The 23,310-nt window shown below is 44.2% G+C and overlaps 1 protein-coding gene across 1 annotated transcript in view; it reads right to left on the reverse strand.

Annotated features, from left to right (window-relative positions):
- Positions 1 to 20,872, reverse strand: part of LOC135918578 (propionyl-CoA carboxylase beta chain, mitochondrial-like) — a 42,441-nt gene extending 21,569 nt beyond the window's left edge. Inside the window, exons 1-8 of the mRNA XM_065452205.2 lie at positions 20,472 to 20,872; positions 20,274 to 20,387; positions 20,125 to 20,193; positions 20,000 to 20,056; positions 17,599 to 17,823; positions 14,979 to 15,020; positions 3,909 to 3,975; positions 622 to 742 (exon numbers count right to left, since the gene is read on the reverse strand). Coding sequence (XP_065308277.2) covers positions 622 to 742; positions 3,909 to 3,975; positions 14,979 to 15,020; positions 17,599 to 17,823; positions 20,000 to 20,056; positions 20,125 to 20,193; positions 20,274 to 20,387; positions 20,472 to 20,675 — 899 coding nt within the window. The 5' untranslated portion in view covers positions 20,676 to 20,872. The remainder of the gene's footprint in view (positions 1 to 621; positions 743 to 3,908; positions 3,976 to 14,978; positions 15,021 to 17,598; positions 17,824 to 19,999; positions 20,057 to 20,124; positions 20,194 to 20,273; positions 20,388 to 20,471) is intronic.
- Between the last annotated feature and the right edge of the window lie 2,438 nt (positions 20,873 to 23,310).

A 23,310-nucleotide genomic window follows, 5' to 3' on the forward strand; every position in this document is an offset into this window, starting at 1 on the left:
CCTTTCCCATTCCCCCGGTGTAGGGTAGCCAACCGGACGTTATTCTGGTTAACCTCCCTGCCTTCTTCTTTTCTCTTTCCTCCTCTCCTCCCTTCACCGGTTATCTAACCTACGCCTTACATGACCTGCCCAGCTCTATTTTTTTCTCTCAATGTCAATTAGAATATCGGCTATACCCATTTGCTCGCTGATCCAAACCGATCTCTTTCTGTCTGTTAACGTTACGCCTAGCATTGTTCATTCCATCGCTCTTTGCGCGGTCCTTAACTTGTTCTCAAGCTTCTTTGTCAGTGTCCAAGTTTCTGCGCCATATGTCGGCACCGGTAAAATGCACTGATTGTACACTGTCCTTTTTATTGATAATGGTAAGCTTCCAGTCAGGAGCTGACAATGTCTGTCGTATGTGCTCAAACCCATTTTTATTCTTCTGTGAATTTCCTTTTTAAGGTCAGGGTTCCCTGTGATTAATTGACCTAGGCTGCGAGTTTCACAGGCTCTAGAGACTGATTGGCGATACTGAACTCTTGTTCCCTTTCCTGGCTATTCATGATTATCTTTGTCTACAGCTTTGAGTGTTTCTAGGATGAATTACGAGTGCGTTCCTTGACAAACCGCACTCACCAGGGGTCAAAACACTTCCGCACAGGGGGCCCAGACTTGTTGTTCATCGGGATGAAGTCATAGAAACGACGCATCTCCATCATGGCTTCCACATCATTTTCAAATGCCTTGTGAGCCACACCTGAGCGTGAACAAAACAATGAAAATGAGCAGTGCCTTATGGGCTGGAAAGCAGAAAAGAAGAGCTGTATTTTAAGCCCAAGGACAATAAAGTATTCGTTCAAAACTCCATTTTTGTTACTTTCTGGTAAGGGTTTAATCATTTGAAAAAAAAAATACAGGCCACACTCAAATTTATAAAGAATTTTGCGCTGAAACCCCAGCCCCCATATGCCTATGTGATGTTATGGACTTATATGGATTTTCTCGTATTGGAGTGGTTCAGCTGCAGTAAAGGTTCTAAAAATTTGTGAAGTTCATTCTCTGGCTTCTTTAGAATACAAGGCATGTCATGGTGAGCTGTTGCAGGAACTTCAATGTGGTACTGCTATCCACCTTTCATTTTTGCATCCTTTTATGGCTTACCAAGCATCTTCCATGGTATGGAAGGTTTATTTAGTATTGTGGTAGTATAAAATATTTTATTAGTAAAGCTCAACTTATTTTAACCTTTACGCCCCATTAAAGCATTGGGAATGCCGGTAGAGGTGATGAACTGGATAGTAGCACTATTTCTGCAGCCACAGGTTGAAAATGCACAATTTCAGCTGGAATTTTTGCATTGGACCATCATTCAGAACAATAGATAGACAAACATCTTTATAATAATGAAGCACTTGGCACCTCAAAATTCTTTGTTATAAGGTCACTGCATTGTAAAGATCATGCACAATGTTATCTGCAGGAGAGCAGGCCAAGAGCATTCAGAAAAAGAAAATATTTAGCATGAATTCAAGAGATACTTAGTGGAAGCAGTCACTAATTTTTATATGCAGATTTCATCTGACAATGTGCATCTGCAGGGTCACAATTTTGTAGCGATGCTTTTTCGATGCCGCTGCCTTTTCACACTTTTCGTGTTCGTGAGTTTTAAGAGCAACGCTCCGCTGTAGGCAGAACATTGAATGTGGCCCTTTACAAATGTGAAATGCGTGAAAGGGCATTAGCATCAAAAAAGGCATCGCTGCAAAACAGCGGCACAGCTGACCCTATGATATCAAAGTTATGGCATGCTCCCTAGCAAAACCCGGCAGCAATACAAGGTAGAGCTACATAAAGTTAAATGTTGCTATTGCCTTCCTTGTCAGAATTCTTGGTTTGTCTGCAGGCTCATCATATTTTCTGCCTTTGTCAATCTTAGCTTCCTTTTCGTCCTATCAAAGGATGGCTCCAACGATGTTATCTGTCATCAGTTGCAAACAGGTTACCACATCGTCGTTCAACCGTGACACGTTTATCAGCCATCCCATCTGCTGCTGTGTTGCAACAAGTAGCACACCAGTTGAGTGATTCCTAGAGTAGCGCAGCAGGACCGGAAGATTTGTTGCTACCGGCACGCCCATCAAATGCATTGCTGATGCTATCATAAGTTGTAGTAAATCTACCTTTTCGCCACCAAATATGTGCAGACATACACATGGACATTAGCTATTTCAGTACTTGTACATTCTTTTGCGTGTTGTATGCATGCAACAGCATTCATCAGGAAACGTTTTTCATGTGGAGAAGCCCTTTCTCACATCTGCAGCTAACAAAAAAACAGAACATGAAAAATACACAATGCAAACTGTCAGAACTCGCATCTTGAGCAGCTCCTAAGTCGCATGCGAGTTATTTAAACCTACCATGCATTATCCACCATGCATCAAACGTGGTTCTGCCAGAGCCGAGCTTAGATTGACAATTGGAACATCAATCGGTAAGTAATCAATTACCCCTTCAAACTACTGCCTGAATAGTAACCAGCCATAGCATTTGCAGGTAAAACAAATATCAGCGAGGCACTTTTCATCATGTCATTTGCAGGAAGTATGCAACAGGAGCTGCATTGGCACTGACGATACAGTTATTCCTGCCAATTTGTGCCATTCTTGCGGGGCAGGTGTGGTGCCTCTGCATGTGCAAAATGCATCCTCAATGCAGGGCACGTTTGACATCTATGATGGCAGAATGTGGCTAGCGGGAACTTGTTTTGGCACACCAATTTTATTGCACACACCAGTTTAGTAAGCTTTTTCTGCTAAATAGTATGTTTCTGCTAAATAGGCTTCATATCTCTCCCGTATATGGTGGAATTGCTTGTATCCTACATTTCTGCTATTTAATTTTTTGCAGAAACTCTGCTTCTGCTTGTAGCTATATTGGGATACTTGTTACTGTTTAACAACAGTTCAGTGTTAGGGTAGACAATTATTTTGGACTTTAAACGTCCCTATTAAGGGAGTCTACCATAGTTTGTATTTAACCTGTTCTTGGCATAATGAACATGTCCGTAAGTTTGGGTCACATTCTTGTCATATGAATAAGATAAGGAAAATGCGGTAAGAATATCAAAAATGAAAATGATGTTTGGCAGCAAACCACACGACTCGGTTTTAATGAAATTCTCTGACTGGTGACCTGGACTGACCACTACATAATATCTACTATGGAGCCTTCACTCCTTATCTAGGCCTTTATTAAGGTGAAGGCCTTATACATCTCATCAGTCAGTCAACCTTGAGTGAAAATGCGTTGACGACATGAAAGGTACAAAAACGCTACGAATCCTCAACCTTTAGCAGGAGTCGAACCCACAACCTTTGGTGGAAGTCATACCAAGAACCTTTGGTGTCAATGAAGGCGACGTTGATATAGCACAGTTAATTAAGATAGGATTACGGCACTCGAGCCCGCGACCTTTGGTGGGAGTCATACCAAGAACCTTTGGTGGCAATTAAGGCACATGTAATCAAGCTAGAGTAAATGAAGGCACTCGAGCCCACGACCATAGGTGGGAGTTAAACCCCCAACCTTTGGTGTTAATTAAGGTACAGTTAATTAAGGTATAATTAAATAAGGTGCAGTTAATTAAGATAGAGTCAAGGCACTCAAACCCACGACCTTGGATGGGAGTCAAACCCTTCACCTTTGGAATTAAGAGGGATGACTAAGCAAAGTACAATAAGCAAATTAAGGGGGATGTGTACATCATGTGTCCATCTTTAATGCATTGGCACTTGGGCTTTCACTTTCAAGTCACCCTAGAGTTAGCACAAAATACCCTGTGAGTTTTTGTGCAAGGTGCTCCGACAGAGCAGCCGCATGAAACTACAGGTTAAATCTTGAAAGGCAAGGGATATAGTTACCGGACGTGACTGTGTGAGTTTTGGCTCCACCAAGCTCCTCCTGAGTGACATCTTCATTTGTAACAGCCTGCGAAGGAAATAAAGAGATTGCAATCCCGACAAAATATGAATCTACTGGAGGCAGATAACAAACATTTGGAGGATGCTCAAACTTCGCCTCTTAAGAGTGGAATGCGATAGCATTAAAAGATCCCCGACTGCTTCTCACACTTCCCTGCAACTAGAGCGTACGTAACTGTAATGTTTACCTGGAAACGCTTGCCGCGAACGCTATGCACGAAGGCAAGTTTTGTGGTGGAACCTCGGCCCCTTGCATGGGCCACGATGCGGTGGAGACGAGCGCCAGCTGGAGTTAATGCAAAGAACCAAATCTGCTACTCCTTGGCCCCCAAGACACCCATTGCACTGCCGTGTACAAAATGGTGGAAGACACAGCCGGTCTGAGAATGCCACGGCCGGTTTGTGTGTGTGAAAGGGCTTGTTTTCTCGTACAGTCAAATTACAATCCGCGAGCTATCATGTCTGTAGGTTGTGTGCCAGTCATAATTTAAAATTTTTCAACGCATTTTAACTTGAGATATTCTATTAGTTCAGTCAATTGCTGGCATCACGTGGAAGGACTGGGTATACGTGGTTCGAAAATCCTTTTGCTAATGCAATGTCTGACGCGGGACACCAGATTTTCTGCGACACGGGCTGGCTCCTTAACGCTATCGCGTTAAAATCTAGTACACAGGGAAAGGACCTCTAGCTGAGGTCACATGATTTCTATAAATTCAAAAAGAAAAAGCTACCAAATTTGATAGCACTCGTCGACTAGATGACAGCTTAAACTGATCAAGAAAGGGTGTTTAGGCTTTACTATGCTACGTGCACTCAAATACTTTTAACAAAAGGCGAGTTAAAAGGTCGTTGCAACATGTTTTAAATTTTAAGAAATACATGAAACATGTGCGGCACTAATTGCCATAAGCCTGTAGCTGCACAACCATCGCCTGTGTGATGCATGAGAAGATGACAATATCAAGTGTTAGGGTCTCACAGGAGTACCGGCCACCATGGGTTCGAGCTTAGCGAGAAAGCCGTCGCCTATAGTGTGTGAGCTCAGGCCACAAGGGGCTACCAAGCAATGCACACAAGAACACATTATTGCCCCGAGTTGACGAAAAACGTTTTTTTGTTTCTAGTGGCACCGAACACTGGAAAAATGCCTGGTCCCAGGGCGGCATGGGAACGAAAGGGGTGCCGCACCAAGGGCGAAAATACAGACAGGGGTGCCTATAGCACATCGCTGTGAGAGCACAGGCTCAAGCTGGGACACGCCGCTTGGAATTGCCTGGCAGCTATGCTACTTGTGCTCACGATAACCAATGGACCAACTTGCAAGACCTCGGGCAATCTCATTTGGCTTGGGCCGACAATAAGTGCAGCTTGGTGTGGTACGACCTCGCACGAGCATTAGGCATTTGTTCTTCGGCTTAGTGTCCAGAAAGGATCAACACCAAGTACGTGCTCCCCACACAGGCAAAGGCACTGTGCGCAAGCTCAAGTCCTAGTCACAAATGTGTCGGTGGACGAGAGGAAGCATGTACGTACCAAGTGAAGTCCCGGTGGCAAGAGACACTCCCCGCCATCAGCAGCCTAACACGGTTGCGCCGTGACGTCAGTGCCCCGCCCCACCGCAAACCATCGCAGGTGGAGTGCCACCACTGACAACTGGTCACAAGTGGGAAGAGGGTGAGGCGTAGGGATGGCAGAAAAGGTGAGTGCCTGCACAATGGTGCTAACGCAAACCTCAATCCCCACAGCAATGAAAGCTTCAAGCTAAACTCAAGCCCCAATGCCACGTTTAGGTCTCCACATCAGGGTTCAGTAGCTGATGCTGGCCAGATATTTACCGCAGGGCCAAAATAAATGAAGAGCGTCCCCTTTCAAGTGGTGACCCATGATGTTGAACCTCTGCAAACTCATTAACCATGAACTCAGACAGCGAGCCCCTCCGCCCGCTTACTATGCCTACGACCCAGAATTATGGTTTCTGCAGATCCAAGTGCATATTCTGGACTCACTGCATCCCAAGGCAAGCGGCACCATGCGAGCTGGTTTTTTGCTGCCCTTCTCGACTGCTGTCTTCACAGCCATTTGTGACTGACAGTTTTCTCGGAGCTCCAACTGATGACCAATATGCCATTATAAAGCACACCATCCTCACACATTCTGGCGTAGCTTCAATTTATCCTCACCTTGTTCATCAAAAACGACAAGCACCCTCCTTCCATGAATATCCCCTGGCTATTCCATGCTCCGCACAGCCTCCCTCTCGGCAAAAGCAAGTGCATTTCACACCTTCCTTTAATGACCCTCTAACCCCAAGCCACAGTATGCGTCATCCCAGCTCGGGAGATGGAAGCAACGAACATCTCACAGACATTCAGATGCCCTTATGACCAGCCCAATCCTCGTGCTCGTTTTCCTTCTTTGCCACAAGTGCATTGCGTACCTGGCCCTCCTGCACATGTCTCATCAGAGCCCAGAGATTCGTGTCTACCTCACTGTTTGGCCACAGCATATGACAGGAACTGTCCTTATTCTACAAATCCACATAACTTAGCAGTTGAGCACATATCCTGTGTAGCCACCTGCACATTAACCAAAGAATCGGTGCAGCAAAACAACCTTTATTCTTTTAGCAATCTGGGACCACAGCATGACTGAGAGATGGCGCAACTCTGTATTCATGCTCTGCTGAAAGCGCCACAATAAACCCACGTCATATTGCAGGACAGCACATGGCAGTGTCCAAGATCTAAGTTCATGTCAATGACAGCAGAGCGTTATTTCCATAGCTGTAGACGAAAACTGCTCTTGATGATCTGCAATCCCTGTCATCCTCTCAAAAGCTCGCACCTATTCGAGGCTATGATGTTCAAGCAGTGTGTGATAGCAACACCTGACACTGCAAGTTTTTCACGCAGCAATCCCAACCATCACTGTGACACTTTGCCACCCATGCCATCTGCACTGGTTACTGGCAATACTCCGGCTGCTTCGACTATCCCCAAATTTCTTTTTTCTCAGCCCCACGCTCTTCTGCCTTTGGAAAATTACACATTGTACTCGGCCGCACTGTAAAAGCACCAGCAGGCCTTGTGCACTAGTCAAGTCTCGTCTCATCCTCTGTACATGAATAGCCTGACCACTTTGAGCACAAGTACCTCTGTTCACAACCTACAAATCCCTGACACACCTAGCGAGTGGTGCATGGTATCCATAGCCAACCAACACTTTTGACACAAGTCAGAGGTGCCTCTTCCACAAGGAGATCTCCTACAAGTTTGCTTCCTGCCAAAGATCACGACAGGATGGGCTGGTGCACTGTCGGCCTACTTGACACTTTCAGCCCTACAACACCATGTCCTCCAGGTTCAACTCTCTGTCCAAGCTTGTGAACCTCTGACGTATGTGCTTTGCTCTGACACAGGGCATGCAAATCAACACCCCAATGACATCATTGTTGCACCCACCACTTTCAGCAACTACACACAATACTTCAAGCAGCTAAAGCCGAGTGGCTTCATTGTCTACACTCATGCACCACGGACCACCATTTGACTTCAACTGCGACTCCTCTGCCAAACACGATCTCCTGCATGATGTCAAAGAAGAGGACAATGATAACTCTGACATAGGGTCAAGTACCACCACCAGACTCAAGAAGCAACGCCACTGGCTCCAGTGCCTCATCAGGGTTCACTGGCCAATCTTGGCCAAACGTCTACGACCACGCACAAATAAATGAACGGAATCTTCTAGCTTATGAAACCTTCTTACCAACCCTTATAACAACACCATGTGCGGGCACAGTTATCAGCAATTTCAGGGTGTCTACCAAGTTGACGTTTACAAATTCCCTGAGTTTCCCACGTTTTCCCTGAGTGCCTTTGCGAAATTCCCTGAGTGATGCAGAAATATGTTTTATGTCAAACTGGCTGAAACCAGATCGCCCGATGCTGTCACTCTCTAGTAAGAATACGACAAATTTAAAGAAATACGACTTAGTCCAATTTGAATACTAAGGAGTATTGTTTATGTTATTCAAAAAGAGAATAGACGGGATAGGTCAGTAAAAAGCACAGCATATGAAATGTCTTCGAAAAAAATTGCAAATCGAGTCGGAGATTCTCAAATATGAATAAAAAGGAGATGCATACAGAAGCAAATATTTTCGAATATGAGCTATTTCTATCAACTGATAACAAGCTCATTGGTACGAGGCCCAAACTTTGTCACAATTGAGATTCTCTCTCAACAGCTCATAAGTAAGCCTCAACTGTCCTGACATACTCTCAGCCCGCACACTACACCTCGGTGTTGTGTTTCACTGCTTCGAAGAGTTTATTTTGGTTTGTGTGAGGGACACCTGCATCTCGGCATCAGCCAACACTGTTTTTTGAGCTCAAGCTCCTTCAAATCGGCGGCAACACGCTTACTTTCCCGTTCATTCCTCAATGCGTGGGTCCTTTCTGTTCTTGTCCTCCTTCCGCCACTCGTTCACCGCACAAACCACTTGAAGCCCCTTCCCACGCTTGTTATGCTTCACTGCAATACTTTAGCATATGCTTCACCAAGTAACATTTGTGTACGGAGGCGAAGCTGACTTTTGGGAACCGGCATTGTGCAACGCACCATGCTTTCCAAGCTTCTAAGCCAATCGCGAGGACCACAAAAGCAGAGTCCAAGCCATTGCTGACAGCAGCGAATCCTTTCAATAAAAAACACGGCATCCAACGGCAAGAAGCTTTACAGCGAATGTTGAAGCAGCTAGGCCTAGCGTAGCCGCCATGGTGGTTACGGCTGCCAGCGGATCTGCGTGCGAGAGCGCCTGTTCGAGGCAGCAAGGTAATCAAAATGGCAGCGGTGGTGGCTTTGATTAATGCCATTTCGGACCTGCAGTCACGGAAAAACCTCCAGAAAATCGGACGATGAAGAGCTCTTACGTTCGAAATTTCAGACGTTCTAATACATTGACTCTATGGGGTACGTGGTGGTGCCGCAAAGCTGTCCAAATTATCGGGAATCCGGAAAGTCGGTCGTTGACTGTACACTGGCAACTCCTCCAGCCGACGACAGGGCGTCAAAGACAATTCATTACGATTCCTGTCTGTTACTCGAGCCAGCATTACCTCGACTTTCGACCCTTTCAATAAAATTACAGCTAATTTTCCCTGATGGAAACACAAATTCCCTCAGTTTTTCTAGACTACTCAAAATCCCTGAAAATTCCCGGTTTTCCCGGTTGGTAGACACCCTGGCAATTGCCATGTTAAGAAGCTTCAGACCACCTCAATAAATAAAACAAACAGTTTTAAGTAATTTCTGGTGCATGCTAATGGAGTGCCTTTTGCTCGCTTCACCAATGCTGGCCAACTTCCAATAAAAGTGCCATTCTTCCTGCTCTTGCACATTATTCTGCATGCCCGACCTTCCTGTCCTCTGCTAGATGAGTTCATTCTGTACCAGCTCTTTGCTAATTCATCATGTTGTCGGATGCTTTGAACTCATCTCAATATTCTCTTGAGGCAGGCTCACTATGTTTATTTATTGTGCCTCGTTTCAAAATCTGGATGAACTTGGCTGTTCTTTCAAACCAACCACAGATAACTGAAACTAATTCTGATGTCTCTCAGCTTATGTGTGCAGTTCTAGTAACTAAAATTGGGGGCTACTTCTGCTAGTTGTCAAAAACAGCTTGCATCACATAAAGTCAACCTGCCCCGGCTGCTCTCTCTGTCATCAAGCTTAGAGGTCCTCAAGCTTAGTGTCACTGACTAATACTAAACAGCTTGTTTAAAATACACCATGCGAGTGGACAGAATGTGCCAAATTATGAGGAATGTGCAACACTACATAGCATCAGTACGCCATTTTTCTTTCAGCTGTTCTTTTGGCTCTGAAATGCTTTTTCCCTACCCTGTGGTTTATTGTATTTTGCAGCCCAATAAGAGCAATAAGTAGTAAGAGTGCTGATAAGACTTCAGTTTTGTTAACTTTTTGAATGATGTGGAAAATAATATAAATATCTGACAAAATAAAATACGGCAGAACCAATCTCAAGATGAGTGTCAATGTTAATGCATTTAGCACTGAAGCAATATAGCGATGCATTCCACTGTCAACGCTGAAATGTGTCATGCGTAAGGTGTGTATACATTCGGGCCCTCTCTCACGCTTCCTACAAGACATGATGCACTGTCTAGTGGCACCGCTGCAAAGTCCACGCATGACATGTGTGAATATATATTCAGTAGGGGTGTGCAAATATCAAATTGTTCAAATGCGAAGCGAATACAAATACCTGGCTTCGAATATCAAAGCGAATATGGAATAATGATGTGCACATACATTTATTAGCAAGTTTGGTAATTTTAACATGTTGGAACATCACAATTACAATGCCAACGGTAAAAAATTAGACTAGTAAGTCATTAATTACACTAAAGGATAGTGCATTTGACTAATCTTAACTTGGGAAATTGAGTTATTCCCACTAGCTGTCTGTTCTCGCCAACCTGTCCCTTATTAAGTAGCATCAAATGTCCATAAATCTGGAGGTATTTGAGCCTCTGCCAGCCGTCACTCATAGCATTTGCTGTCAAGCGGTAAGCTTAGGATTGAGGAATTACTGCTGAGGAAAGCCTCATTGGACCGTACTCCCGAAGGAGCATTCTTATTGGAGTTGTATTCTTTTGTGCAGTAACCTCAAACCCCTTCCGTTGCACTCTTAAGTACACTCTTGCTGCTTACAAACCAGTGCCCCCTAGCTACTGAGAAGCTGGCTTTATCACACAGCTTAGCTGTCCAGTAGTTCAGCATGCTTTACTGGTGAAATTCAGCACAAAATCGGACACCTATATTTAGATTAGACCGAGAAATGCTAAGAACAGTGTTTTCTCCCTCACGACCATCAACATATGCAATTTGTTTCGAATACTTGTATCAAACTGAATACATAAAAACGTTTTCAAATTGTGTATGAATATTAAGAATACAATATTACAAGGGTATTAGATACTATTCAAAATTTTCTTGTATTTGCACACCCCTAATATTCATACAAGAATGTTTAAATATATTATGCGGCTTTGATTCTGCCCCACACTGGAGAAATTTTAAAGGCTTTTTTATGATTGAAGAGCAGCACATTTTCAGTGGCACATAACCAGCCACGCAAGTTGGTGTCAAAGCAGTTCATTCATGATTGGCACATACCCAGTGGCACATACCCATGTCCCCCAAGTAGGCATGAAAGAAGTTCATTGAGGAATGGCACACACCCAGACACCCAAGTTGGTCTGATGGTTGGTTTTGAGCCCTGTTCCCTCAGCACAGCAGCCCGGTGCTTTACCCATTAGACCGTGGATTATCCAATGGCCCATGTTCACTACCTTTCGGCTCGGACATACAACAGCCAGACTTCATCGTTATAACCGTTAATGCGGCATCGGGGCACTGTAGTAAGCAGGTTATTTCACCATGGAAAACATACAAAAGTTGACGGGGCAGCAGCTTCTCAATGTTACAACCGATATATTGTTAAAACCGGTATCGTTATAAGTGGGCTCGACCCTATACGCAACAAAATCCATGCTTCCTGGCAGCTTTGAGTAGCCCAGTGTCAGTGCAATCAGCGGCAACTATCTTCCATTCCTTTTGGAATGGGGCAGTCTCAGGCTATTCAGAAAAAATTCCAGTTTTGTTTGGCATATTAACGTGTCTTTAAAGGGGCACTAAAGGCAAATACTAAGTTGATGTGGACCATTTAAATACCATTCCAGAAGCCTCACAGCACTCGTTTCATGCCAAGAAAGCTCTTATTAGTTTACAAGGAAATTGTATCTGAAGGGTCGGTACACCATCACAATTCAGGTCTCTTACCACCTAACCAGGGAGTGGCGACGTTGCATGTGTGATCACCGCCCTTGCTGCCGTCAGCGAGTAAAACGGTGACCAACACGTGCATAAAACGCAAATGCACGGCCATGGAGAAACCGAGCCAACAAAGAGCAGTGGATTTGCTGCTGCAGCTACTTCGGTCAAGTGGCGTGGACCATTTGGGCATCCCCAGACATCACATGGTCGTAGAATTATTTGCTACTTGCAGTTTGTGCGAGTTTCATGAGCCAGGAAAATCAGTGCAGCACTACGCAATAGCGAAACTATTGAAGCTCGAAAGCGCAGGCGGCACAAAGTCGTGCAAATATGAAACTTTTCGACAGCCCGCGTGGTTGTCAAAAGTAATAGCAGCGAGTTCTGTTTCTTTAGAATGGAGCAGAACTGGACAAGTAGCATTTTGTTTCATTTTATAATGCAATATAACAATGTCTTTATAGCCAGTGGTTGAGTACTGGTGACAGAATTCATGTGAGGAGTGCATCTGTCATCGGGCCAGTACTTGAATGTCTCGGAGGAGTCAGTAATCATGTCCCTGTATTTACCTCAATTTCTCGATTAATAAGCCCCTGTTCACGATAACACTGACACCTTAGACATTCTCGAGCACTAATCACTTTAGCTTGACTTAATAGTTGCCTTTACTCCCCCTTTAACGCGTACACGGCCCTTTGCTGTGGCGAGTTTTCATGGTTTTTGAGATGTCGCGTGGCAGACAGGCAAAGTACTGAGTAGTGCAGAGGGCTAATGATGAAAAAGGCATCAAATCAGAAATAATTATTTTTGTTTCATTCGGTCTAATCATGCATAATCAGTGTGCACATATCATATCATATTGGGCGTTTTCGCGGTTCTTGTCAAGTCACGTGATAGACAGGCAAAGTGGGAGTGACCCGAAAATATTTTGACCCATCGAGGATGGCGGATTACAGAATTGGGATCGAAACGTTTGGAATAGCTTTATGTCATAGTGCCCCTAGATGAGACCTGAATCTTATTTGACCCAAAGACCAAGGAGAAAATAAGGAATGCTTGCAACGCAGCTCTCCACATGCCTAGAAGTCTTGGATGCTGAGATCAGCCGACAAAGTGATGGCATTTATATTTTGAAATAAAGGTTGGATATTTCTAGAGAACTAACCCCAGAAAGAAGTGAGTGTCATCAAAGTTTACTAAGCGATACCTTTAGAAAAGTGACCTTGACACAAATTGATGTTTAACAAGCAAATGCTCAAAAAGAGTTGTTCTTTCAGGATAATGCTTCAGCCCACAACACGATCATTTCTCCAGCAGTAGAAACCAGCAAAATTATGATTTTCAGTGCTTAAGCATTCGACACACTGGCTCCTTGCAACTACCATGCACTTAAAGATTTAAGTCTATGTCTGAAAGGTCCCAAATTTGCAATCACTGAAAAGGTCTTCACAGCTGCAGGTGCTGCGTTAGCCACCAAACCTTCTAAACTGTATTTAACAGGATCAAAAATCGACAACACCATCTTGAACAAAGTGTGGAACAAATTATGTATTACGCCTTCTACTACTGTTCCTTCATTGAAAAGCTTAAAGGGGCCCTGAACCATCCCTGGGGCTTGGTGAAATAACGTAGTCCGCGGGTAGCATAAGCTCCTGGGAACATCTCGGCCAAGTTTTGCTGTCATACGTGGTGCGTGGAGCACGCAAGGAAGGCACGAAGACACTTTTCTCTCAAACGCTCTCTTTTAACCAGAAGCCTGCTCCTCATTCTCTTCTGGACACTTTACTTCGTAATAAAGCATGTTCCAATATGCGACTGCTACTGGTAGCTTGGTCTTCTATGTAGTGTGCTGCCACGAGTCCACTGGCTAAGCACACTGCGGCTCGCATTTTAACGCGATAGCGTTAAGGAGCTCGTGTCGCAGAAAAGCCGGTGTCGTCGTCGTCGGTGTCCGCGGCGTTGACCGTGAGCGATAAATCACGGCAGGCACTTCATAAATAAAAAGCAACTTCCAAGATGGGCTGGGTGGGAATCGAACTAGGGTCTCCGGAGTGTGAGACGGAGACGCTACCACTCAGCCACGAGTTCGATGCTTCCATGCGGTACAAACGCGCCTCTAGTGAATGCGGTGTTGCCTTCGAAACGAGCCGTGGAAAGTTATACTGCGGTGTATATCGGTAATTATGAACATGTAACTTACAGAAGTCGCAATTACACTAGTAGCGAAGTGCGTTTCCCCTGCATTCCTTCTGCGCTTTCCGCACACGCAGAGCCATCTTGCGGCAAACACAGAAGACCCCCTCCTCTCCATGTACGGCGCTGCCCCGACAGATGGCGCGCCACGCGCGCATTGGAGCTGTGCGAGGTGGGTCGCGGCGCGGACTCTCTCACCCCTAACAACGCTTCGCCTTGCTCTCTCTGCAGAATCAAGTGTCCTTCCTTTCTTTAGATCACTATCTGTCTATCTCTCTGCCCGTGCCGATCACGACGTTTGGCTGGCGTGCATCATTTCCCCCTCCGAGATACCGAGTTCTTTGGTTCGTTCCGCTTGCTCAGGCGCACGTTTCGTTGCTGCGCCGAACGCCGCGTTGCTCGACCATATGGCTCGACGCTCACCGCGTCCGATGCGGGGCACCTCGTAAGTAATGGCTGCCCTGTAGCCCATTGTCTTACACCCTTTGGCGGGTCGACGGGAACGCTGTCGCGTTCCACTCTTGAAGGCGAAGCTTAAGCGTCCTCCAATTTTCGATTACGTTTGGCATGTTGAAGTCACCAAAATAGGAAGTCGTGGCGTCTACGTTAACGTATAAATTCAAATTTGATTTCCTCACCACAGTGCCATTTCGAAGGCGGAGAGTTGTGGGCATGCCCCACTTCGCCATAGCCTTCGCAGTGCAAGGCATTGAAGAAGGAACAGGAGCACAGCGGAGGCCGTGTTTGATTGCCAATGACTCCACTTCTGCTGAACGCATTGAAGAACTTTTTGCAGAAAAGTATTTATGAAATAGCCCATTTTCACTTCAAATACCTTTCTCCACGTCAATAAAAAGTGGTTCAGGGCCCCTTTAGGTAATATATACAGCAATCCCTAGCATGGTGAGAACTGAAATGATGGAAGTAAAATGTAGAGATGCTGCTACATACCTTTACGACTTCTGGGCCAGTTATGAAAAGGTAGGAAGTGTCCTGCAAAAAAAAAAAGAGGGAAGAAAAGTTACATGCAGATGAACTTCAAAATACTCAAGAAATGAGCACATGAAATAATGCTAGCTACTTAACTCTTTCAGTGCCAGGTTTTTTTCCGAAGGTGATGCCCCTCCAGTGTCAGTTTCATTTTGTCTTTGATATTATAAAACAAACACAATGGTTTATTTTTTGGTTATGCAGAAGGGAAAAAGATGACATGGATAATGGCCAATGCTCTCTTGGTATGGTCCTCATATTCCTATCTGATGTTTGTGACAAGACAGGACAGAAACCCAAAAATGTACTGGTACGGCAGTGACACCGGAAGAGTTAACAAGTTCAGTTATCTTGATTGAGTATGCAATTAGGGCAAGCTTTCAAACAACCACTTTAGGTCAAAGTTTTCCTTCTGCATGTTTTAAACTCAATTCTGGGGTTTTGCATGCCAAAACGACAATATGATTATGATGCACGTCATAGTGGGGGACTCCGGATTAACTTTGACCACTTGGGGTTCATTAACGTTCACCTAAATAAAATTACACGTGTTTTTGCATTCTGCCTCCATCGAAATGTGACTGTTACTGCCATAATCAAACCAGTGACCTTGAAATCCGCAGCTCTCGCATGTTTTAAGACCGTTTATACACATTATATTCCATTCTAGTTTACTGTTTCTGCATCAACAAATATCAATAATTTACTACAGGGATGCTCTACTTTCAGCATGGATAAAAAATACCACAATATCTGTTCTGTATTTCATTTGAATAGCCTCAAATTCTCTGAACAAATCCAGCGCTCACATTTACTGATCCTTTCAATTCAATCCCTCAGCCTGTTTTTTCTTTCAAACAAATCTAGCAACATTACCCAATATAAAATTAAACAACTGCGGCTTGCTTTGTTTATCACAGTGCTAGTCAAACAACCACAGCTTGACAGTCTTAATGCAGTCAGGAAACAAAGATTACAGTATTTTCATTACAGTATTTATTACAGATTACAACAAACATTACAGTACAGTATTTGGGTTAACTATTCCTTTAAATCTTTCCCTAGCGTCGTGAAAATACTAGTTCATTTGTAGGTTACGCCAGATTTTGTTTTCTCAATAAACTAATGCACTCAATATTTTATAATACATGAACAAAAAGCAGAATTAATGGATTTTTCATGCATAAAAAATATATTAATTAGATGTATGTAATAAAAACACAAATTACCAGAATCAAGATTGTTGGATAAAACTGAACAAAGTTTGTAAAGACATGCTATATTCTATATCTTCTAAGAAAGAAATGTAAAAAGAATTATGAGAAATGCGAAATGTACTGCTGTCTAATAGGCACTATCTCCAAAAAATTCAACATTTTTCTTAACAGGAATTCCACTACATAAACTGAAGTGCAAGCACTACAGTATAGTGTGCTGCGCTGCGGTCATTCCAGGCTGGCTTGCATTGTCATCACTCTCAGAATCAAAAGTCTGACGAAACGGCAGCATCCTCAGACTCGCTGTTGCGCAAGCCATCAATAAAATAAATTGCAGACGCAGTGGAAGCGCGAGATCTGCGATCTTTCGAAGCGTGCGCTGCTCTCAGAGGTGGCCATTTTCGCTTTCTACTTTGATGATTGAGAAATTTTGGGGTTCGTTAAAAATTAGTACCCCGTGGGGAAAAAGTGAGCTGCTTAGAAAACAAAAATATAGTTCTCCTCCTTCACGTCCTATGGTGCAGAGTGACCATGAGTGGCATGGATGGTCTCGAAAGTGCCGTTTCAAACCATCGATAGTGGGCAGCCATTTTTGCTTTCTGCTTTGACAATTGCGAGAACTTCTGAGCGCGTTCAAAAATCACCACCCGGAAGAAAAAAGCGAACTGCTTAGAAGATAAAAATATAGTTCTGCTCATTCATGTCCGATAATGCAGTATGTACGTGAGCGGCGCAGAAGGTCTGGAAAGCGGCATTTCAAATCATTCTTAATGGGCTAACGATGCCCAATGGGCACGGTACGAAAAGAGTTAACATGAGTTGCGACATGACATCCCTGACATGTCTTTTTTTTTTTTGCTTCAAATGGAGATGCAGACTCGAAAATGAAAACATACTGCAAACATTAGAGCACCCTAAATAATTTACTGGAATAGCTGTCTACATGAGCCAGTTTCAGTACTAGATAGGTGGATGCATCACGACATCGCAATACAGTGGTTCGCTTAATTTGTGCGATCGCTATGCCTGCTCCATGCAAGCGTAGCGAAATTAAGCCCGCAGCATTCTTGTTAATATGTTTTTGTGAGCAACAGCAACATGCGTAGCCTTATAGTTACATGACATCAGCAAATTATACCATGTAGTTACATAACGATGTCTATGATGCCAGGTGCAGAGTTTCAAGACCACCTTGGGGATCAAATTAAAATAACTTATGTTTTCCAACAATCATACTTGCTATGTGCCATCCTTCTCCATGCGAGAAGCGTGTGGTTGTTTTTACAAATATTAGCATGTATATGCCAGTACTGATTAGCAGATGCCTACACAGTGGCCCCTATTCTACTTATATGAGTGCCTACCTTGACCATGAAGATGAAGTCTGTCATGGCAGGAGAGTAAACAGCACCACCAGCACAGGGTCCCATAATCACGGAGATCTGTGGCACAACACCAGAGGAGAGAACGTTACGCTGGAAGATGTCGGCATAGCCAGCCAGAGATTCCACGCCTTCCTGGATTCTTGCTCCCCCTGAGTCGTTGAGACCAATCACAGGAGCTCCTACAAGCATAGCTTGGTCCATAACCTAGCAGGGGATGAAAAATGCCCATCAGTGTTAATAAAGCTGACAGTGCAAGCAGCAAGCTTTTCCTTTCGTAGTTCTACGATGTCCAATCTTCCTTGCTTGACATGTATGCACTGTTTCAGTAGCTGCCACAACTGTTTTTTTCTATACTGTTAACCATTCAAGCTTATTCTTTGTTTTGTTATCAACTCCAAGTGATGCTCTTAAACATGTGAAAAGCTGGCTCAGTGTGGAACTTACTGTCACCCACTTGCAATCTTTATGACTTTCATAAATAGTGTGCCCAGTCAGAATAACCATAACTTCAATTTACACACCTGAATAGGTAAAAGCAGCTGGCTGCTGGTCATCACTGTGAAGAACAAAGGTTAACGTAATTGCCTCTCGAACTCACTCCACACCCACTTCAAAGGCGTGAAATAGAGCATTCGTTCGCGATGAAAGGTGGAAGTGGACGCGAGCACGAACAAAAGTCGGTGGTCAAGTTTGAATGGTTGTATGAATGTGAGTGAATATCAGCAAGTGTGTGTGTGTATATGAATATGTATGCGAACAAGTGCTGGGGAGTGGGAATTCAGGCAAGCATGAGTGCGGGTGGGTGTTGGTAAGTGCACATGGAAGAGACTATGAAAACAAGTGATTGTTGGTGAGCATTAGTAGAATCATGAGTGAGCTTCGATGAGTGAGTGAACATACGGTAAATATGAGTGAGTGCATAGCCTACAAATATATTGGCGACTGAGTAACTTATTCTGTCAACCTATGGGCAAGAGTGTGTGACCACACTTAGCATGACACACTATTTTTTCCTACTAAATGCACTGCACCTTTAAAGGGCACCGAAACAAAATGTGACATTTTTTTACACATTTCAAAAAAATGCGCGCATCACATGGAGAATGCTGTTACCATCATCTCTGTCAAGGGCAGCAGCGATACATGCTGCAGGAATGGCATGAATTAAAAAAACAATCCCATGCTCCTCTTCCAGCATTTCTGGTGGGCCCTTTGTGCACTGCAATGTCGATAGGGTGCTTCGGGTGATGTCACCAGGAGTAAAACCACTCGATTGATCAGTCATTGAGGAATGACAGTGCCGACATGACCAGAGCCAACTGTGTGTTCCGAGAATGAAAGAGGGCTTGCCCCCATTCTGCGCCACTGTACCTTTTACGAAGCATCCATTCAGTGAGCTTCACACAGAGGGTGATTAGGGGTGGCCAATAAAGGAAGGTGCCTTTCTCCTAGTGTGCATGCACAACTTGTAGATTATGCGGCATTGCGAGGAGTTGGAAAGCGTATGCAGCAAATGGGAGAGAATGAGTGGGAAGGGTGGTGAAGGAGAGCAAGAAACAGTGGCAGTCGCATTTTCATGCATGAAACTTTACCAGTACGTTTACTATTGCTGCACCATTTCAAAACATTCTTGCGGCAATATGTTCACAGTGGATTAGTACACATAAGCCACCTAAAACTAATTTTCGCGCTCAGGGTCGCTTGGGGACTTCTAAGCCTCAATCTGCTGGCATGTTAGCCTAGGAATCAAGAGCTCCACTGTTGGAACCTCATTTGATAGGACCATATTATTTATTGGCAAAATGTAGCTGCTGCCAGTCAAAGCTTTCACAAAATGAACAGGAAAACACAGTAATCAGTGTTACAAACAGTTTGGCGCAGAGTGCTGTCTGTGTGGTAAAGTTAATGGGAGAGGTACGTTAAATAATGGCACAGAAGTGCACAAGCAGCTCATCTGGCTTTTCTTTGTAGCATGGATGTCTGATACACATATGCAGCTAATTTCTATTCCTTCTCTATTCATGGACACCCTTTTTGGGACCCTTAACGAACACATAGGGTACTTACAGAACATAAAGTCTGATCGTGAACCCCAACAACTGCGGCCAGTGGCGTAGCCTTGGGGGTGGCACACCGCCCTCGTGCTTCTCGCCTCTTGTAATTTGTTAGTGCGACCGGGTTAGTGTGCCCCCAAACTCTGCGTGCAGCAGGGAAGTGTCCTCAGATGATCACTTTTGGAGATATTACTTACAGTGCGAATGCCTGGTTGAGCAAAACCGCTCGAATCATCCAATATGCCATGTACTACGTCACGCGAAAGTTATAGTAATGCCGAAAGCGATCGTCCGAGAATACCACAAGTGTATCATACGAAACCTACCTTGCATATCTTCTTGGCGTGTACACTCGAAAGACTTCCGCCAAAGACTGTAAAGTCCTGTTAAAAGAGTCCAAGAATGCGAAATTATGCACATGTGCTTTAGGGATGTATTATGTAGTACACACCTGGCTGAACACAAACACTTGGCGGCCGTGAATTTCGCCGTGCCCAGTCACGACGCTGTCACCGGAATACTGCAAGGTGAGCGACGGTAAGCAATTTGTAGTTTTTTTTTTACGCTCGCACAACTCCATAGCGTCTAACGCATGGTTACCTTTTCCTTGTGCATGCCGAAATCACTGCATGTGTGCTCCATGAACATGTCATACTCAACAAACGTTCCGGGATCGAGCAAGATAGATAGGCGCTCCCTTGCCGACAACTTTCCCTGTGGGATAACGAATAGTAAGCATAAGCCCGTGTTTCATACAGCTCATTACAACATATGCATATGACGGATTCTTTTTCGTACCTTTTCATGCTGCTTAGCTATGCGCTTCTCGCCTCCGCCGAGCAAAGCTGCTTTGCGCTTTTCTTCGATTTCCTGCTTGACGCGGAGCGTGTTGACAACTGAACAGTAGCGCAGTGACAGCCCGGGAACTGCAAACCGGCCCGCGAAGCACCTCGGAAGAACACGACGCGCTGTCGCTGTCGTGTAAGCTAAAGCGGCAGACATGATGACACTGCCGCGGTTAAGCGTTTAAAGAGATGTCCAAGTTCTCCTTTTATGTGCGAAAACTAACGTCACGTGCGACACATTTAATGCAGAAAGTGGAACAAGCTATGGACCAAGCTGGCTCGCACCGGCTGCAAAAAGCAATTAAATTGGAGCATTGAGCAATTGAAACAATGCAAAAACAAGAACAGGCGACGTTAGCCTCAGTCGTAGCCGCGGCTGCAGCAAGATCCCTAGCCATAATAAGCGGCTCTAGAAGCCGACATTTATGACGGCTCCCAAAATCACTTCCGCCGCATGCAACCAGCTAAAGCGTAGCCTTCAAGATCGGCAATTATAAAATTAAACATGGTAGCTATGACGTACTTTTGACATCTCGCTCGCTTTTGACGCATCACTTCAAATAAGTTTACCCCCCTTTGGGTTGCATTTTGTCTCCAGACAAAAATTTTCATCTTTCTTGCCCATATTTACTTTGTTTAACGCTGCGAGCCCGGTACTTCCTGGTCACGAACGGCTTGTGCGTTATCAGCTTGACACAGCTACAGTGTACTGTTCTAGTACACTGTAACACAGCATTATCGACAGGAAAGTAGCGAGCCACAGAGTTACTATTCTAACTAATTATACTAAATCTATGTAGCGAGCGCCGAGTTTTCAAGAGAAGAAACGCAAGCAGGGCAGTTGACGATTATTGTTTGGTAACAAGATAAGCCCCAAGGCGCGTAAACTTTTTTTACAGTGATGGAAATAAAAGCATGACCTTCGAGATTTGCTTTATTGTCCAGAGACAGGGCGTCAAAATCTATCAAGCGATAAGGTCTCAGATTTTCAAAAACAGATCGCAAAAGCCCAGCTTTCGTAAGTTGCTTGGAGCGAAAGCGATTCCAGAGTCGTAAACATGGCATGGCTTCAAAATTGACGTAACGGCATTGTTTTAAACATTTCACTGAGTTTACTCACTGCAAGCTGCGCACGCGAAGGCATATTCGTTGCTATTTCTTTCAAATCACACAAGTAGCAGTGCCAAGTGTTATACTGAATGATTCAGGCAATAAAATGCAACTTTGCAGCAAAAATTTGAACGAAAATAGAGCAGCAGTGTGTGTGTGTGTGTGTGTGTGTGTGTGTGTGTGTGTGTGTGTGTGTGTGTGTGTGTGTGTGTGTGTGTGTGTGTGTGTGTGTGCGTGCGTGCGTGCGTGCGTGCGTGCGTGCGTGCGTGCGTGCGTGCGTGCGTGCGTGTTTCATGTTACGCTAGTGCAATGCCCCCTTATAGGAATAACCACCAACTAGCCCAGCTTTCTGCCTTAAATGCATTTCTTTCAGAATGTCAGAAGAAAAACGCAAATGCATGGAATAAGTGAGAGCATGGTCTTCGATATCTCCATCAGTTACGGGAGCTGTCGTACATCTCGTGGACTGTCCATTTATACCGCCGCTGATTGGCTGGAGCTGTAAGAGTGAGATGGATAGAGTTACTGTATATGCTACCAAAGCTACCTTTGGTAGCATATACAGTAACTCTAGAGATGGAGGCAGGCCAACGCCACCCAGAAAAGAAGCCTGGCCCGACTCGCATAGATTCAAATGGGCACGCTCGAAACGCAACCGCGCCTATCATTCGTCACTATTTTCTCTTCCTTTTTTTCTTTCAGGCTGGGGTGCCTGTCGATTTCTCGCTCGTAAACACGCACACATGCACACACACACACATATATATATATATATATATATATATATGTGTGTGTGTGTGTGTGTGTGTGTGTGTGTGTGTGTGTGTGTGTGTGTGTGTGTGTGTGTGTATATATATCGAAATGCATAATCGACTAATCAACAGGAATGCGCTAAATCCCTTTTTAATTAATTGATTTACGACAAGTGTTGCAATTTATAAATTGTAGCCCGCGACCTGGAAAGGCGTATCTATTTGGAACGAATTTTCGGGATGACACACACCAGTTTCGAAATGTTACTTCCCAAAGCTTGCGACGAAATGCATGGACGTTCCAGTTACTTTCGCGCTTCAATTCATCAAAGGGTGGTGAAAAAAGTAAGTGGAACAATAGTTCATTTTAACCGCAAGTCTCAGGGCGCATATCTCGAAACCGGTGGGATCCTTAGAATCCGTTCCAAGTGGATGTGCCTTGTAAACACACCCGCTACGATTCATGCATTGCAATATGAGTGACTAGCTAATTAATTAAATGCTAATTAATACAGTTTTGTGAATTAGTCGGCTACGTATTTTGATTTTTCGTGCGACAATATTAAGCTGCTACTAGTAATCCAGCTCAAGGACTACAATTGCGTTATCTGCCACAGGAGGCTTTTAAAACTGCAGTATGGTTTAAAACACACGCACACAAAAGCACCCCATATATCTGATATATATGCAATGATGATGATGATATGTGGTGTTTAATGGCGCAAAGAGCGCCATGACAAGTGGTGATGTTGACGATGTATTATGGAGATGTGACTTGGCTGTAAAGTGGCCTAAAAAATTGTCGCTGTAAAGTGCGTAAAATCTACGTGCTATAAAATTATGGCGATGACTAATGACGAATACTCTAAACAAATCCATCGTAGAATAATGATGCAAAATATAAAATATATAAGATGGTAGAATTACTTG

The sequence above is a fragment of the Dermacentor albipictus genome, chromosome 1 (genome assembly GCF_038994185.2).
Source record: "Dermacentor albipictus isolate Rhodes 1998 colony chromosome 1, USDA_Dalb.pri_finalv2, whole genome shotgun sequence".
Lineage (NCBI taxonomy): Eukaryota > Metazoa > Arthropoda > Arachnida > Ixodida > Ixodidae > Dermacentor > Dermacentor albipictus.